This window comes from Pholcus phalangioides, unplaced genomic scaffold (assembly GCF_987345545.1).
Source record: "Pholcus phalangioides strain wild (caught in Gottingen) unplaced genomic scaffold, Ppha-v1.0 ptg000016l_1, whole genome shotgun sequence".
NCBI classification, from domain to species: Eukaryota; Metazoa; Arthropoda; class Arachnida; order Araneae; family Pholcidae; genus Pholcus; species Pholcus phalangioides.
Window position 1 is genome coordinate 121,875 of NW_028301609.1, and position 19,841 is coordinate 141,715.

A 19,841-nucleotide genomic window follows, 5' to 3' on the forward strand; every position below is an offset into this window, starting at 1 on the left:
TACAGTTATCCTATCAGTGTCTCTTTTGTAACTCTGTCAGAAAAGACATAAGGATTGTTTAGGCATTGAATTCACAAGATCTCTGATAATCTTTCAGTACAGTAGCCAAGTTATCATATTGATCTGGGCTACTGTGCTCAAGATGTAACCATTTTTTTTGTTCTCATGTGGTCATTGATACCTAGTGAGTCAAAACAAGATCTCACACAAACTGCATTTGAATTTTTGCCCTGCAAGAGCCAAGATTTACTTTAAAAACTATAAAAGCTGCATATCATCTGAACATTATGGTATTACATTTGTAATATAGTAAGCATTGAAAAAGCCAAACATACATGACCACAGAAAAAGATTGCTACTGCAGGGAGTCCCACACCGAAGGGTTAGCACACCAATCTCTTGGCGAGTATAAAAAAAGGGTGCCATTCAGAATCAGCAGTAAATTGTAACTCCCAATCTAATTAGCCCTTGTGTGCAGAAAATGACAGTGGTGTGAACAAAAATGATCAAATTATCAAACCAAACATACGTTCCACCGAAAAGTCATTACACAATTTAAAAAGATATGCAATTATCAATATTTCTTCAAATGTTGATGAATTAAAATAGAAGTGAAAAATCACATCATAAGCTGCCATGAGAAAATTCAAATGCACATACATAAAAAATATCGGGAAAACAAGTATATTATAACTCGTATATCATACAGCCAAAAACTGCTACCATTTACTTTTACAGACAGCAAAAGCATGGAGAGTTTGGTGAACATCAGTAGCCTGTATAACTGATAACTTGTATTCAAATATGACTGCCAAGTATATTGATGAAGAAAATATTTTTTTTGCCACTCACATCATGATTGAGAACCCTGCTTGTGTATGTTTCATACATTCAAAATTTTTAAACTTCCAAACACAACAATACAAAATTAGAGAGTCAAACAGCAAACATGATAGTTTCTAAATGAGTGTTCAGCTATCATTTTTTTAATCTTGACTTTCGCCGAAGGAGAGATCAGTTTGCTCATGAGAGAGATAGAACTAAAAAGAAACTGTTAATAAATTAATAAAATTAATATCGCAGAATAGCTCACTATTAAACTTCTTCCATAAAATCAACAAAACTAACAAAATATACACAAAATAGAAAACTATGTACAAATCTATACATAGATAAATTCTAAAAAAAAACAAAAAAAAAACCAACTAAAATCTAAATATCTTGTAGCTCAATCACTACATGTGACAAATGAAAACCACATGCACTCGTCACGCTAATCTTGGCACGGAACGATCATTGCATGTCACCCTCCTGAGGGTCGTCCCTTTTTTAATTTGATCCATTAACGACTCCCTGCAGGCAGCCGACTGCTTTTCCATCTCGTAAAATTTAGTCGGATAGTTCTGGTGTTGTATGGCCAACTTTGCATTCAGTGCAGCCATGAATGTTTGCTTGAAATTCCTCTCTTCTCCTCCACCACCAGGCGTTTGGGAGCAATGTTGGATGCGAGCGAACTCTTTAACATAGTCGGGTGTGCCCGGAGTTGGGACAGGTGGCTTTTTGTGATAACTCTTTGGAATTTCCTGACATGACATTGGCTTGGCATTGAATGTCTGTCCTTGCTTCTCCACTTTACCGTAGTGCCCTCGTGAGTTCTCATGGTAATCAACCCTTTCATAAAACTCTTGCTCATGCTTCGAAGTGTTACGAGGAGGTACGACTGGCGCATCACCCTGACTACTTTGCCTGGATGGGGGCTGCTTCTTTTGAATTGATGAATTTAAGTCCTGTATGAGACGAGCTCTGCTATCGGAAACATCAGTCACTATTCCCTTCTCTGAATCTGAATCCCCACCATTTGTTGACAAGTTCCTCACACTTTCATACACATAATCCCTCTCCCTTTTGACGTGTCTCAAAGGGCTGTATGATCTTCCTCTGGACAAGGTTCCCTCTGAACTGGAATTACTTTTTGAAACTTCTCTGAGACTGGGCGAATAACATATTTCACCTGCACCAGAACTTATGGATCCAGAGCTGCCGCCATTATCCTTCAGAGATAAATTACCATTAGAGTTGCTTGATGAAGTGATTGAGGATGATCTGCGAACCGGAGTAGGAGGAGGCTTATTACCAGGAGATGATCCCATTCGCTGCAACGTGCTTGCTTTCCTTGGAACATGAAAGCTTTCAGCAACACCTGAGTAAAGAGAAAACAGAAACAATAACATCAACTACCGTTAAGCTTAACCTTAATACCCAATTTAAAAAAACCATTGATTGCACAAGCTCTATAGCGCTGTAAGATCACCAACCAGCACAAAACTTCCAAAGGCATATCAGAAAAAGGAGAAACAAAATACAAGTTTGTACGGGGGGACCCCCATTTATAACGTTTCTACAAAAAATAATGTTAAGAGGGAGAAAGGCTTTAAACAGGAAATCTTAATGAGAATTAGTTGGAGTTGGGATCAGGAGAATAATTATACTACAACGTTCAAAAAGTTCTGAGACCTATTTTATTATGGAAGAATGAGTATAGATAGGAAACATCAAATGTGAAAAGGTTCTTAGAAGTGCAATTATGAATTTTTGCCATTGTTTATGCAAAAATGTAAAAGCAGATTGCAAGCCTCCTTTTGCAACATCCTCCAGTGTCTTTGTCACTGCAACTCTTTGAAACCTGAGAATTGTTGCCCCTTAAACAAATTTTTTATCTGAGAAAAAAATGTAAAAGTGCGATGGGACGCGATCAGGAGAATAAGCTGGTTGTGAAAGTATCCAAATGTAATGTTTTGACAGATAATCTGACACCAAAAGGGACTTGTGCAAGTCCTTAAACATCTGCATGATTCATCAAGACACAAGCGACATGATCTTTAAAAGACTAAGTCATGGGTGCTCCATCATGACAATGTGTTGGTTCAGAGGGCCCTCCCAGTGTCAGATTACCTGTCAAAACATCACATTCTAATACTTTCACAACCAACTTATTCCCCTGATCTTGCCCTACGTGACTTTTTCCTTTCTCCTCGGATAAAGAATTTGCTTTTTAAGGAGCAATAGGTTCAGATGAAGGCACTGGAGGGTGTGACAAAAAAGCTTGCGGTCTGCATTTACATCTTGGTATGAACAATGCATAGCTGCCAACTTTTGAAAATGAAAATTAGGGAGATTTTCACACGAACCCGTATTTTATAGTAAAACCACTCCCTAATAAATACAAAAGGGATTTTTCCAAATAAAATAGGGGATTTTACTTACACACATGGAATACAAATACAACGCCACAACAGGCAAAATGCCCTGGAGACAAGATTGATGGAAAAGTTCAACCTTTGAGAATAGAATCCCTATGCAAAAAAACAAGTGAAATTGGGGGGCCAAAACTTCGATGGTGATCTAAAAATATGTATATATATTGTGTTCAATCAGAAACTATGTGAACAAATATTCTGCGCGAATGACCCCAAAATCATCGGAAGATGAAGGAAAAAGCGTCAATTTTTAAAGAATACTGACTTTTTGTGACACTTGCTTGATGTCTTTTTTTATTTCACATGGTGATAATGTCAGTCTTTCCACCATGTGACCAATGTTTATGTCCGTAACACAACTTGTACAAAAAGAAAAAGTCTGTCTTTTTCTGGAACATTAGATGAAAGGAAATTCCTCGGAATAAGAATCTTTAAAATTAATTAAATATTTTTTTGCTTATCAGTATTCATGTTTTGTTATTGCACATACGTAACTTCAACAAAAGAAGTTTTATACAAAAATTGCCATGTTTGCAAGACAAATAAAATATATTTATTTGTCTTGAAAACGTGGCAATTTTTTGTATAAATTAAAACTAGGCAAAGTTTCTAATTTTTGTGATAAAAGAAGTTTTGACCACATGCGCATGACTATAATCTCCAATTACTATCTGGGACTATTGGCTGCTAAGCTATTTCCCTGCACGATAAGACAAATAACTTTTCTTGTTACCATCAGAGGGTTTGTAAAACTTCCTTAAAAAAGGAATTTCCCACTATTTTCCCATTTACGACGTGTGACGTCATTTTGAAAGGGAAAAAACAGAGGCAGACTTTTTGCCCCACGAGAAATTCCTTAGCGATTGTTTTCAGAAAGCTGGGATTCTTTTTAAATGAAATAGGGAATTTTTAAGGATAATTAGGGATTTTGGTAAAAATTTAGGAGATTTAAGAACTTTTCGGGAAGTTGAGAGATGAAGCTAAAATTTGGGATACTTGGCAGCTGTGACAATGGCAAAAATTCATAATTCCACAGGGTCGTTACTTCGAAGGGAACACCAAATAAACAGGTTTTATCTGTATTCATTCTCATGTAATAAAACAAGTCTCTGAATGTTTTGAACGTAGTAGTATAATGCAAAACAGAAGTAATTTTCAGATAGATTATTCCCCCCCCCCCCTATTTCATTTTGAGCACTTTAGGGAGTAATTAAACCAGGACCTACAGTTTATAAACCTATCCTGAATATTTTTTTATGCATCTCTAACCGTGATAATATTCTGAAAATTTTATTTTGTCATTATACACATATTCTTTATCAAGAGACCCATATGCTTCTAAATGGTCTCAATGAGTTTTCTGGACTTCCAGAGAAAAAAACTGAAAACAAGGCTAGTTTATTGCAGAAAAACCAAAAAAAAAAAAAAAAAAAAAATTATGAGGTCTAACCCTAATTTAACGAATCATAAGAAACCAACAATTTTATTCATTAAATTGAGGAAATCATAAATCAGATCAAATTGGCCAGGGGCATGAACGCATTCAACACAGCAAATTTTAAAAGCTACATAATATCGGGTTGCCGTTACAACTTATTTCTGACAACAATTGAAAAAAATGATAAGATACAAATACAATGCCACAACAGGCAAATTGCCCAACGAGGTGGCTGACTTAAGAACATCATAGATCCCCGAGCCATTTCTTGGAGACCCTATCTACTACTGCTACACCACACATGCACACCCCCCCCCCCGCGGAACCCCCAACGAATCGGTACAGGCGGGAATGTGCGTGTAGTGAAACCTGACGTGAAGTTTTTTTTTGTTTCTCTGTAATGCTTGTTATGTGTAGTGCTGCCATCTGCCACCAGTTTTTCAAACTATGAGTGAAGTGTTATGATTGAATGATTTATCGTTGTAGGACTGTCGCTCTCTGTGGCGAGACTTTTTAACAGGGAGATCGGCTCGCATTTGCGCCTTGAAGTTGGGAACCACAGAAAACCAACTTCAGCCGGGGTTCGAACCCGGATCCTCGCATCGCGAGTCCGTCACTATAACCACTCGACCACCACAGCGGCAATATAAAAAAAAATTTAAAATGATTACCGCATCATGACTGCGTTTGATGGGGTGCTATAACTAACGTGGATATAATCAGAATGCATTAAAAAGTGCTTGATGGAAGTTTTTGATCACAACGCTTGTTTGGTACGTGTTTTATCAAATTCTATTAAGATAGTCATTTTTTGGATAACCGAAAAATGATTTTCCCTTCAGATGACCTGCCATTACATGCTTGTTAAATTGTTAAGACAGAGCACAAACTTGTGAATTAACTATTTCTTTACTGAAATATAGGCATATGGACAACAAAGTGTTTCACAGTATTGGTGTACACCAATTGGCCACTCAAACATTTCTCCACGCACACTCTAAATGGCTTTATTCAAAAAAGCAACAGATTCATGCTCCCATTTTTTTCATTTGTTTCTAAAGAAGAGCTGAAGGTGGAATCCTAGGAAGTCAATTTGATGGATTTTGGTTTTGAGGTGACGAGAAATAAGAAAAAAATTAAGGATAATTAGGGAAAAAACCATTGTTATATCAGGGTTTTTATTCGTTAAATGGAGGGGGGGGGTTAACCTTTATTTTCATCAGAATTTCAGAAAAAATTTGATAAATCAAGGAGTTTGTTGACATAAACTGTAACATAACTACACAAAAAGGCCAATATAATTTGAAGAATTGATTTTAAAAAAAATTATCCATCAACTGTGGAAAACTCACTTCATAAGAATTATTTTGAAAAAAAAATTATATTTCATATTTAATACTACACGTGGAAGGGAGATGTGCAGGTTGTAGTTAGTTGAAAAATTACTATTTTTAAAAGAGATACACTAACCTGCAACTGAGGCTGGCCTCTGATGTATGCCAGCTTGTGTGGTACCGCTATTTGTGTTACACAATGACATAACATACATTTGCCAGTGCATCATTTCTAAATCTTGTGGATCTACTTTTTGGGGGAAAGGAAGGGGAGTGAAAATAAACAAAAAAAAAACTGAAAAGAAAACATGCTAAGAGATAAAGACAAGAATAATGGCGTGCACATGAGAAAAACCATGCAAAAAAAAACTAACTAGAAACATTTTCAAAATAAAAACTATTTAAAAAAAACTGCTGCGGGAGATACTAAAAATGTTATGATCCAAGTCTGGAGTCTATCATCTTTGCAAAATTTGCATATGGCCTAGACTTCAGCAACCGACCATTTTGCTACCCACTTTACAGAGATGCTAGATTTCAAACAAGGGGTCGTAACATCTATAATTTACAAACAAAAAATATTAAACGCAGTTAAAACTTGTGAATAAGCAAACAAAAGTGGGGGGGGGGGAATGACATGCCTGACTAACATAAATGCATCTCTATAAAAAAAAAATACCACAAAAAAAGTAGTTTTCCATCAAGTTTGTACCAGTCATTACAACTTTGTAATTCAATAGCTATATCACAGGTGTTCAAAACTATCATTATTCTACCTTGTAATAGATTATTGCCTTTCTTAAACATTTTTCAGAATGATCGAATAATAAATTTTGTTACATTATATAAACAACAAAGTTGCACCCAGATGAAGACCCCGTAAAAAAAAATGGGAGAAAATATATGTTATATAGGTACTGTTGTATGATTAAGTTCACTTTTTAAAATCAGAACTGTGAAAAATATATTTTTTACCAAAGATTTACAGATGGCAAAAAAGATGTGAATAGAAAAATTGATACTCTCGTATACAAAAATAGGACAAGCACAACCCCTTTTATTCCTCAAGATTTTACTATTCGTGAGATTTTCACATCCCGATTGTATGCCAATGCAGACTAAGGGATCTTTTCTGGAAGAAGCAAAATTTGTATCCGTGGATGATATGCAGGAAAATACAGTATTTTTCCCATGATTTGGTTTTGAATTCCGATATAAACAAATTTTCGCAAAAAATCAGTCAAAACTGGCAAAATTTTTTCTTCCCACCGTAATTTAAAAAAGGTCAAGTGCAAAACTCTTTATTAATATATTGATCATACAAGGTTTGTTCAAAAAGTATCTAACCATAATTCTTCATACGTAAACTAATGAATCTAGGGAGACGTGATTTTTGTGTGCATATGTTGGCGATCCTAGTGCAGATTGCAGATGCTTGAAAATTTACCTGCCTGCAGATGCTTCCAGTTGCCGGCAGACAGCTGATGAATGAGCAAGTGTAAGTGAGCGCAACACTAACAAATTCCTTGGACGGATCATACTGATCACTTGGGTATACATGAGGATCACATTATTAAAAAAAAAAAGAGTGGTACAACCGCTTCAAAGATGGCACATCTATGGAGAGTGACACACATTCTGGAAGGCTCTCAACATCCAGAAATAAGATTGTTATCAACCAAGTGAAGACTGGTGATGCAGGATCATCTAATCATGATCAGAGAACTTGCAGACGAGGCGAGCATTAGCGCGCACGCACACACACACACACACAAGATCTGTTCATTCTATTTTGACTGACGATTCAGTCTTCAGGGGATGCAATGCCAACATCATGCTGATCATCTTTGATTCCACTGGCGTTGTTCATCACGAGTATGCAAAGTACGGCACAACCATCACCAAGGAGTACTACCAAGAGGTTCAGCATCACAATTGGCACCTCCATCACGATTATTGCAGTAGCATTGTTCAAGTTTTTCCTGCCATTTTGTCAAAAACAAAAATGCCATGGCACTCACACTTTCTCACTTATCTGTGGTCTGCTGGTGACAGCCAGTTTCTGTAGACAGGAAAAAAATTCAAGCATGGGTACTAGGATTGCCTAGGGCCGCATGCTCGGTCACCTGGGGCAAGTGCACATTTTGGCGCCCCCTGGAAATGTTGAAGGTAAGGTTTGAGAATGAAATTTGCGCCTCCTCTGGTCCAGCGCCCAGGGCACGAGATCCGCCTGCTCCCCTCTAGTTGTGGCCCTGGGATTGCCTACATATGTACACACTTCCCTAGAGCTTCATTGGTTCACGCATGAAAAATTATGGTCGAATATACTCTCTCTTTTTGAACAAACCCTGTACAAGTATAGACATTACAGTGATAACTCATTTAGTCAATATACTAATAACTTGTCCCTCTCTTACAATATCTTACAATACAGTGAAACCTCGATTTAATGATATTCAGCAGACCAAGAAAAAAATATTGTTGTAGAGAGGTTATCGTTATATCAAGACCTAGTATAATCAGACACAGCCAAATTTATGCTGCTGCTGGCATCTTTTTTGAATTTCCGTTGTTAGTTAATCCACCAAATGCATTTATGAGTGTTTATTCACAACAAAAAATTTTAATTGATTACTTGATGAATAAAATTGTCAGTTCTTTCACCCTGTAAAGTAGTTTACCGTACAACATTTGTGTATTGCATAGAATGTAGCTTCACTGCAACTTCATTAACACCTTTAGAGGGTAGATAGCACAAAATACTGATGTTGTTGAACACCCTTGAAAGAATGAAAACTGATGAGGAATTTAGAAGTACATTGAAGGTAAGTTTGAGCGCAATATAAAAAAAAAAAAAGCAAAACAAAACTATTGTTATAGAGGTATAGTAATAAGAAGAGTATTGTTGCATCGAGAGGAGTTTGACATTAAGTCATAGGCAATTCCAAACAAGATCTGGAAAAATATCATTGTGGGGGGGGGGGGATTTATCATCATACCGAGTATCATTGCAGAGGTTTCATTGTATATTATTCAATCATAAAAAAAATCATGTATTTTCATCAATTTTTTCCCATTAAAGCAAAGAAAATCCTGTTAAATCACTTCTCACTCCCACAAAACATTTATGTTCTTACAATAAAATCAACCACCATGGTGAAGAACAGTGTATATACAGAGAGACTCATAAGTTTTTAAAAAAATAAATTATTGAGGAATCGTCATCTGAAAGCAAGTAGCAGTACGTGTAGGCACAGTAGTATTTTACTTCTGGATGATTTTATTATTTTAGAAAAATTAAGAAATGTACAAAAAAATTTTTTTTTGATTGGTTGAACTGAGATTAGCCATCAAAATTTTTAATTTATCAGTAGTCTTGTGCGTATGCCGAAACTTTATAATAAAGTTCTCTCACATTTAGCACTGTTTTATAAAAACTCTTCTTCTTTTTCAAGTCTTGTGAACAAGATTATGCAGTCAGACCTTAGTATAAAATCACCCCTGGGGGACCAAATTAATCACTTCATAAGCGGGCTGACTTGATAATCAGTAATCCTAACTCACTAATATGTTGGCAGGGACCAATGAAAAGTGATGTTATAGGCCGGATGACGCTAAAAGTGATGACATTATAATGAGGTCTTACTGTAGTAAAATCTCATACTTTTACGACACAACATTGCATTCAAATTAGGTAAATAAAGGACTTCTAAAATGTCTGTATGATGAGGTTTGGGTGAACATTAAAGTGTAATAACATTATTTACATGCACACTTATACTTAAGCAGGTGTTGATTAATAAATTGAGTAAATTTTCATCTCAAAACTGCCAAATAATATGCATGAATACCTCTTGATCTAGGTAGAGTCTCACTCCCACCAACAGATGGGTTGTTACTCTTGACAGTAGGTGGAGTTGCCCTGATTGGAGAGTTTTCATTTCTTTGTTTCATTGACTGAAGCAAAAGCCCCTCATTCAATACCATGGCTAGATCTCGACGACTCTGAAACTAAGGTAGGAACTTTCTATATAATTAAAATGATATGATCTGTGAGAACTTATAAAAAATATTGTTCCACATTTAAACTTTAGCACATTAAAAATAGTTAACTGACCTCCTTATTTTCCCCTGAAGGGGCTGTAGGTTTTTCTTTGGAGTTTTTGCTACTCATGTCATTGGTGTTTGCATACACAGGGTGTGGCACAACTATATAAAAAACAGAAAGTATTATGAAACTTTTGGAAATTGATAATCAATGAAATAAAAATGTTTGGCTGTTAATAGTTAGACTGAACGAAATGAAATATCATCCTCAACAAATCATTGTTAATTGCTAGGGCAAGTCCCAGTCCAAATATTTTGTAATATGTTTCCTAGGAAATTATGCAACAAAAACATAACCACAGGCTCTTTTCTAATAATTCCTTTGTCTAAATTAATTAATTTTCTTTCACTTCAAATTAATTTTCATCTTAATGATAGCAGAATAAAGTTTTTGCCAATAAGAGGTTTATGTAAATTAAGTTATAAAAAAAAAAATCTGCTGCAGTTTTAATTGTAAAACTTAGTTTAAGTGCTACTTAACCATCATGAAAATCCCAGCATGTGAAACAAACAAATATAATACTTCAAAAATAAGACAATCTTGCTTACTTTGATCTGGAGGAGTCATGTTGAAATCTGGGACACACTTGTTTGTTGATGCTGTTCCATGCTTTGCCCGAACAGAAATAGACTTATCTGGTAGTGAAGGCTTATCTCTGTTAACATCTTCATTCCTACAATGAATAAATACAATCACTTGATACGGAAGAACAACAAAGAATAAAGAGAAGATCCAGGGCAATATGTTGGAGGAGTGATTTATTGTGTAGGTTTGTTGGATTGTCCTGTATTTTATGGGAACAGACCAATTTTTCTCATATTATTTGTGGCTCTTGGAAGGAGCAATCACCTACCTCTGGATCTACTCCTGCAAATAATGCAAGAAACAAAAACAAACATCATATAGAATCCTGAAAAATTACTTAATCAATTTTAATTTTCTTTAGAAATTAAAGAATTAAATTCACAATTAAGTTATAAAACACTTATCCACAGCAAACAAAAAGACATCTATTTTGTTTTTAAATGAATATTATTAAATTAATTACCATAATCTCTCTAGTAAATAAGTCATATTAAGGAAGAAAACAAACACTGCAGCTACAAATAAGCTATTTGTAATTTTTCAATAAAAAATTAGTAAAAAAAAAACACTAATATCAAACTAAAACAAAATGTTGTCCATTCAATTTACTGTTAATGTTTCTTTTGAGAGAAACATTGCACGTGACATAAAAGTTTTACTCAAGAATAATAATGTCTAATTTTTTACACTGTATCAACAGTTAAAAACTTTGATAAAACGGTTTTCACTCTATCAATAAACACTATCAGGGTATCAACGTTATCGATTGTTAGCAAATTTGCAGATAACGTGAAGCTAATGTGGGGGTAGTCGGGAATCTAAGCGATAGGAAGGTGCTCCAGACAAACTTGAATATGATTGCAGCATGGGTTAATGAATGGAGCATGTTGATAAGTGCATGGTCGCTCATTTTGGTTCAAACAATCCACATTTCACTTACAAGCTGAATGGTATTACTATCCCGGATGCAACTGGGGTCACTGATTTGGTAATTATTATTGATGAGCGGCTTATAGATTTTCTGAACATTGTTCAGTGGTGGTCACAAAAGTGAACAGAATGCTGAATTTCATTCTTAAAAAGGTGTCTGCGTTGTCCTGAAGTCGTTTTGCAGTTTTTCCAATACCTAGTCTGTCCTGGACTATAGTCTAGAGAGACAGAATTGGTTGAGGAGGTGCAGAGAAGAGCTATGCATGCTCTTGTTGGCACACAAGACTTGAGCTATGAAGAAAGATTTCTTGAATATGTTTACGTTGGAGGAATGCAGCTGTTGAGGATATGATAGCAGTGTTTAAAATTTTCAACGAGATGGACCATGAGTTATTAATACACTGTCAATCAACTGCTTCAACAAGGGGACACCAGTATCGTTTAGTAAAGGAATTTAATGTGGGGAATAATTCCAGGTTATCGTGCCCCACAATTACCCCATTAGGTTTTTCTCTAATGGGGTTGTTAATAAATGGAATATATAGTTTACTTCCCGAAGTCGTGAATTCTAACACAATTGACGTGTTTGAAAAGAAGTACGATAGACGTAGTGAGATAAATCAAGAAGATATATGTTCGAGACCATATTTTTTATGGACATGCTTTTTTCAGCCATCTCATAGGGCAATTAGCTTGTTGTGGCCTTTGTTTCTGTATTTTGTACATCAAAAAGAAATGTATAAAAAAATACTCATAAGAATTAATGAAAGTCACTCATTCATCAAGTCAATAAAGTCAGAACATTCATTCAACTGAGCACAACTCCTCTGTCTATGGCAATTTACTATCGATTGAATTGTGCTGGAAATGTGTATGTGTGTGGGTACCTAACAGTCCGAATGCATATCTAGTGTCATGGTTTGAATCAAGTCAGAACACCAGGGAAAATGTTATGAAGGTTATGTTATGTTATTAAGTAGTAATTTGAAAAGCAGCACAAGTGCTAAAGGTATTTAAAGGTATATGAGCCACAGCTTCATTACAAGAGGTAATGCCATACTTAAAAATAAACAATAAATAGAAGTGACATGGCACAATCAACACTCAATCAACCTTAGAAAAAATCAGCACATGCATACCTCCCCGGTACACAGGGGCGACTATACACTGGGGTTCCAGGATGACTATGATTGTTAGAATGGTCCTTTAAACCTCTGGACTTGAATGTCCCAACAGTTGCACTAGCTGTACGAGGATCAATATCTCCATCCAAAGGTTCAAAAGTATGAGCGGTCAAAGCAGGTCTGTGATTGGACTTCTCATATGCTAGAAAATAGGGGAAAAAACCATTAGAACCTATAAACACTCGATCCTAATTCTAAATCAAACTAAACTATGAAAGTGATTTAGAATCAATATTCCAAAATATAAGAAGTTTTGACTTGGATCAGCCTAATTTGATAGCCAAGGTAAAATTTTTTTTTCAATATTTCAAGGAAAAGATTAATTGGTGAAAGCAAAGCGATTAAATGTGAAGATACCTGATGATATTGTATGGGGTCTCTGGTATCGTTGGAGGGTACTCGGTTGAGCAACCTCAAACTGATCTGTCTCTTGAAGATTTGGCCATGTCGATGTTACTGATGGTAATGGTGAAGATGGAGTGCTTAGGTTTGTGGGTTTACTTTCAGCGAATGATGATAACTGAAAGTAAGAACAATGGAAAATGCACATAAGTTTTAATTTTTTATCCTTCATTTTATGTGTTACAAATAAAAATCCAGCTTTGTGCAATGATTAAAATCTTCGTTACATTAATTTTGCAATACAGTGAAACTTCTATATAATGTTACTTAAGGGGTTTTTGACTTGCCTTTTTGGGATTTTCACTGTATACAATTTTATTATGTATCCTTGATGTTCTTGAAAAAATTTCAAGCTTAGATGAGAAAACAATTTAATTATTTTTATTTTGCAAAATTCACAGTTTTTTTGGGTTTCTAGGCAAAGGTGATAGAAAGTTTTTACCTTTTGATGTTTCGTCAGCCTAAAACCAGAAAACTTTTTTTTTTTCAAACCGAGCACAACTCAGGTCTATTGCCATAGGCAATTTACTACCTAGTGAGTTGTACCGGAAGTGTAAGTGCATGTACCTAACAGTCTGAGTGCATATCTAGTGCTGTGTATGATTTTTCAGTGCTGCCATCTATATCTCAGAAGTGAAGTGAGCAATGTGCAGTGACTGAATATTTATACTGTTTGTAGGACTGTTGCTCTCTGTGGCGAGACTTTTTAACGAGGAGATCGGCTCGCATTTGCGCCTCGAAGTTGGGAACCACAGAAAACCAACTTCAGCCGACCACCACTGTGGCGACGGTGGGGCTCGAACCCGAGTCCCCGTGATGCGAGTCCGTCACTATGACCACTCGACCACCACAGCGGCAAACCAGAAAACTATGATTTTTCATTACATAATGGCCACGAAAGCTTTATTTGCTTTATTATTTCTATTTTGCACAAAATTAAAAAAAAAGGTCAGTGGCTCTCATTTTATTGTCATAAGTAGCCCATAGATTACAAAAGGTTAAAAACTCTTGTTTTAGATGCTATGGACTATTTCAAGCTATGAATTTTAAAAACTTTGATGCTAATGATTATTATTAGCATCATTTATCAGCAAAGTTATAGTTTATAAGGTCTGAACCTATGAAATTATTTCACCAAGTCATAAAATTAACTACTCTTCTTTCCCTGCTTCCAACATTAATTTGCCAAAATAAATCATAAGTTATGTCATGTTGATGCATATATGAATAATTCAAAGATCAATATTAACCGATAGTAACTAATGATGCAACTTTTTACATGTACTTGAAAAAAAAAAAGAATGAAAATAATTTTGTGATTAAAAAAAACCAACCTGGGAGGAGTTGAATGAAGAAATGCTGCTGTTTGTGAACAGTGTGTCTTGGGAAGCAAACCCAGAATCACGGGAAGTTACAAACTTATGATGTCGTCCAACAGTAGCATACTTTACAGCATTAGAGGGGAATAAAATCAAAACATAAGAGGAAGCAAACTAAAAATTCCCCAAAAAAAATCAAAGAAAAATTAAAAGGGGAACAAAAATTAAAACATAACAAGAAACAAAAAATTAGGTTTAAATGAAATGATTAATGCAAATAATAAAGTATAAAAATCATACTTACAAATATTTAAAACAAAGCAAAAAAAAAAGAAAGATTGGAATCCTAGTGGAACTGCTAGTTTTAGAGGAGATAAAAAAAAATTTCACAAGCCGTACCCACATATTGCCATTCAATTGATTCGTAAGTTGGCCATGCCGTAGGATGTAAATCGACAGCCCAGTTCAAAAAGGTAGCAACTCGGAAAATTGCATTCTTGAGTAATACGCCATGAGAATGGTGGATAATGTCTCTACATACTGCAAAACAGTAATTTGCAATTTTGTTTAGATGCTCCCCTACTGTAATTAAATCTGAGTTAATTCCCATCAGTTCCACACAAAGTTGTGACGTCCCGGGTTCGAACCCCCACCATCACCACAGTGGTGGTCGGCTGAACTTAGTTTTCTGTGGTTCCCAACTTCAAGGCGCAAATGCGAGCCAATCTCCCGTTTAAAAAGTCTCGCCATAGAGAGCAACAGACCTACAAATAGTACAAATTATAATTCAATCATAACACATCACTCACTTCCCTTCTGAAATATAGATGGCAGTACTGAAAAACCAAATGCAACACTACATATGCACTCAGACTGTTAGGTACACACACACAGTTACACTTCCGGCACAACTCACTCGGTAGTAAATCGCCTATAGATGGTGATAGACCTAAGTTGCGCTCAGTTTAAAAGAAAAAAAAAGAAAGAAAGTTCCACACAAAGTGACTTTAAAATGCAAATATCTCAAAACATAGAATTTTGAGTTGGCTTTTTGAACTGGGTTATCAATATAAATAATAACAGAATCCATACCTTTTGGGCTGTTTAAGGAGGCTTTTCAGAAGCAGACGTCTCATATATAATATTAACATTAATATAAATAATATTTTCCGTTCAGAGATTTGTCCATACAGCCTACATAGCTGATTCTAGCACTATTTCAGATTGCCAAGGCATTTTAGAGGAATACAAGATTTCAATTTTGTTGACATACTTCTTTCCTTATATGTTTTTAATGAGAGAAAAGATAATTCACTCAGCACTGATATGCTATATCCCTAACTGACAGACAAAACACAAAACCTCAAAGATTTTGCATATGAAATACACAGCAATTCATTGCAACCAAGTACACAAAAAAAGTAATGCAACAATTTTTTCTTCCATGCATACCAAAGTAACTATTATTATTCTGTTATAATTTTATTTGCATGCATAAAAAATTAATGTAATAATGTGAAATTATGTTTTTACCTGTATACAGTGATGCAAAAAAAAACAACTTGTGAAGTTTAAATGATTATATGACAACATTTATTATTTGTGTTACTATTCATGTGCGCCACATTAATCTTACACAAAACTATTTCTCCAGACAATTAAAAACTTTTAAATTTTGAATATCTACTGAGATTTAAGAATTAAGCTTATTGAAGCAGACCTGTGACTAACTTGAACACCTCCATGATTAAATTTCACGATAATCAAGAATGTTCACCTGACAATAAGAGAGCTGTCGATTGTACTTCAGGCTGCCACTTGAGGAACTATTAGCACTGCTGATGCTGCATACACTTGATTTCCTTGATCCAAGTGAACCAGGAGAACTAGGAGGTGACTGAAAAATATTTTAAAAAGGACAAAATATGAAACAAGAAAACAGATCCATTGTTTACATGTGTACTTTAGTATCCCCACTGAAAGAAAAGTAAAAACCTAAAACAATAAGAGTATACATTAGAAAAAAATTCTCATACTTTCGAACAGAAGAAGAACCAATAGCTATAAAGATGAGAGGAAGAGGATATTTGTTAGAACCAAGGTGTAATGACTTTTTATGAACTTACCCTGAAAGACCACGAGTTACTTGAGCTCTTAAGGTCAGCTATCACTTGTTCACTAGTAGTTGGTAATACGTGGGGATCCCCAGTGATTTTAGCCAATGTTTCCATGACCTCCTCCAAATGATTTATTTCATTTAACATCTTTATCTCTGACTCCTGAGAAAAAAAAATCAGATACTATTAAGCTCTCCTTTAATTGCAAAGGTCATGAAATATGTAAAAATTACAATAGTTTTAATGAGAGTGATGAAGGCCTCAAATGGAACAAAATCTAAGAATTTAGCATGAGATCAGTGAGAGATGAACAGCTAAAACATTCCACTTGAGAGGAAAATACAGCGAAATCTCTCTGAAACTTTCTCTATTTTTTAATGAGTTTTTACTGTATACACTCATTTATATACGTTTTGATATAAAGATGCCAACCACAGATTCAGATGGAATGACTTCAGTTCTTTTTCTTTTTGCCATTTTTGGACCACAGCCTAACAGCCCATAACAGTCTTTACAAGAATGTCAAACCTCACTACTTTACTTTGAAAATAAATCCTTTCTATGGATATTTATTATTCTCAATAGGGAATCCTTTGTTTTAACACTTTCCATTATAACAGCACTAAAAAATTTCTAGGAAGTAAATTTTCGAATGAATGAACGTACCTACCAGACTGCAACCAAAAAAATAAACAAATAAAATCTAAAATTTCAAATTCAACCAAATTCAAAATAAATAAAAATGTAAAGTAAACAAATATACAAAATCGGAAACTAATTAACACAATATCTTGAACTTGGACGGACAAAAAATCAGTGAGCGAATAGCATAAAATTTATGAAATTAAGAGTTTGATTTTGATTCAAAAGAATTTTCAACACATCTTGATCACATAATCTATATGTAGTCGAATCCCGTTATAACAAGCTACAAGAGACCAGAGAAATCATTTCGTCATAACAAAATTTTGCTATAAAGGAATTCCAGGTTTTTGCATTGTTCCTATGTAAACTTACCTGGAGGATTCAAAAAGTGTTCATTAACACGAGATTTTTTTTTTGCTATAACAGTATTTGTTACTACTGTATCTGTTACTACTGTTTGATTTGACAGTATATAAAATTGATTTTCTGTGTGTGTATGTTCTCCATACAAATCTACAAATTTAGACCACTCATCTGCAAATTTTGCATGCATACCAAACAGAACCGAAATTGAATGATAGGTCACTTCAAAAGTTTACAAGAACAGGGTTAATGGATGAAATAGGCAAGAAAACTGTTGGGCAACAATGACTTTTGGGATGTGTGTACTTTGGTTCGTGTGGTTCCCTAACAATGCATTTCAGACATGTTCACTACATTTGAGGACTTTCGCAACAGTTGGTAACTTCTTCAATGTGCCCAGTGTATGGAGAAAACCCAGGCAGCATTGGGTATTATAACTAGTTATAGATAAAGTGAAATTAGAATTGATTTTCTTAACCCTTTAAGAAGCAAGGACAAGATATCTCGCCTCCATAAAAGCCTCTTATTTTAGCATTGATATGCCCAGATATTTTTCTGCTTAAAGGGTTAAAGACCCACCCATATTAAAATATCTACAGTCAATTCAATTGATTCTGCAATTTTATGCAGTACTCAAATGATAGTACATTATTTTCATGCATCAATCAATGTAAATAGAAAACATACTTACCAATACAGGCTGCAAATACCCTACAAAGAAGCAGAAGTGACTTCTCTCCTCAATAAGTGCTTTACGTATAGACTGTTTTTCAGTTTCTTCCAATAACAGATACATGTCCGTAACATCCTGAAGAGCATAGTCTAATGTCCGTCTAATGTCCACAACTCCAACTAAAATGAAAAAGGTCTTAGAATAATAATGGTAATGTCTTTCAGTTCAGCACCACTATACACACAAGTAACTCTCATGCAATCATATTGGTTTTAAATAAAGCATTCTTCAATAATGTTCAATGAAATTATATTTGCATATGGCTAGTACTGTTTCAAATACAACTAAAATAATTTGTTTTGGAATCATGTTCATTAGTCAAAATATTTGCTAGCCGAAATGCGATTTCCCCAAAGGTTTTATGGAAAATTGTTTAATTCGTTCTTAGTCTAGTGATAGCTGGTGTTGACACAACCCAGTCGAGTTCGTGGGTGGTGCATCCATTCGTGGTTTGGTCAGCTCATTTCTGTGTCTGATACATGCAGATGAGAAAGATTAAGCTCCTAGTATGTCCAGACTGTTCAGTTTGATGTATGCTAAGAGTCTTGCACTGAAAGAACGCATGCACTGAAAAACATAGGTTTCTTTCTATTCAATGCATTTGATATCAGTTTAATTTTTCATGAAATGGTTCAAAAATTTTCAGAAACAGAAGTGGAGATACATGAGGAAAAAGATTCCAAGGTAGACAATGAATTAATTGGGCTCAAGTGTGAGTAATTCTGAGGATGATAACTGCTAAAATTCAGTTCACAATACAGCTGTTTTATGCTAGTGCATACATCAATATAAAGAAAATGTTTGTTAGCCGAATCCATATTTGTTAGATGAGACAGAAAAACCAAGAAAAAATCTTTGTTAGTCGAAGTATTCATTAACCAAGATATTACTGCATACAGCTCTTTATTGGTTTGCATATCAAAATGATAAATAAAAATGTTTAAAATGCACAAACCTTTTCGCACTTTTTTCTGCAGTCTAAGTGTATCTGAGGACTTTTTCTTCAGTTCCTGTTTTGCTCTTTTGCAATCTGATAAGATAAATACAAAAAATAAAGTCAGAAAAAAAATAAAATATGCATTGCAATCCTATAACGTAGCTATCAGGTAGTGGGGTCATCAAACTTCAGTATTCAACACTAGTAGCTGCTTTTTGATCCTGAATTGGTGACTGACTGCAAGGTTAGTGCAATTTTGTTTTGATATTGGTAAGTTAATTAACTGTTCAGTGATAATTGATCGATGGCTTGTTCATTTTCTTCTTCAATGAAATATGGATGCCATATTATGTATTTTTTGAAAGAAGCTTATAGAAAACTAATAACATGTAAAAAAATAAAAATACTCTTTCATTCAAAAAAAAAATCCTTCTTGCAAGATATCAACAACTAAAAGCATACTTAAGTTCCTAATTTTAGGTTTGCACA

At 34.8% G+C, this 19,841-nt stretch overlaps 1 protein-coding gene across 4 annotated transcripts in view; it reads right to left on the minus strand.

Moving 5' to 3' along the window:
* Nucleotides 1–951: 951 nt before the first annotated feature.
* Nucleotides 952–19,841, minus strand: part of LOC149074688 (uncharacterized) — a 40,643-nt gene continuing 21,753 nt past the window's right edge. Inside the window, exons 6-17 of one of the 4 annotated variants that reach the window (XM_089245751.1) lie at nucleotides 19,371–19,445; nucleotides 18,374–18,534; nucleotides 16,684–16,836; nucleotides 16,335–16,454; nucleotides 14,573–14,683; nucleotides 13,194–13,356; nucleotides 12,792–12,978; nucleotides 10,686–10,810; nucleotides 10,147–10,238; nucleotides 9,881–10,040; nucleotides 6,166–6,279; nucleotides 952–2,200 (exon numbers count right to left, since the gene is read on the minus strand). In XM_089245751.1, coding sequence (XP_089101877.1) covers nucleotides 1,269–2,200; nucleotides 6,166–6,279; nucleotides 9,881–10,040; nucleotides 10,147–10,238; nucleotides 10,686–10,810; nucleotides 12,792–12,978; nucleotides 13,194–13,356; nucleotides 14,573–14,683; nucleotides 16,335–16,454; nucleotides 16,684–16,836; nucleotides 18,374–18,534; nucleotides 19,371–19,445 — 2,393 coding nt within the window. In that variant the 3' untranslated portion in view covers nucleotides 952–1,268. The remainder of the gene's footprint in view (nucleotides 2,201–6,165; nucleotides 6,280–9,880; nucleotides 10,041–10,146; nucleotides 10,239–10,685; nucleotides 10,811–12,791; nucleotides 12,979–13,193; nucleotides 13,357–14,572; nucleotides 14,684–16,334; nucleotides 16,455–16,683; nucleotides 16,837–18,373; nucleotides 18,535–19,370; nucleotides 19,446–19,841) is intronic. The other 3 variants (XM_089245752.1, XM_089245753.1, XM_089245754.1) reach the window with 3 other exon arrangements.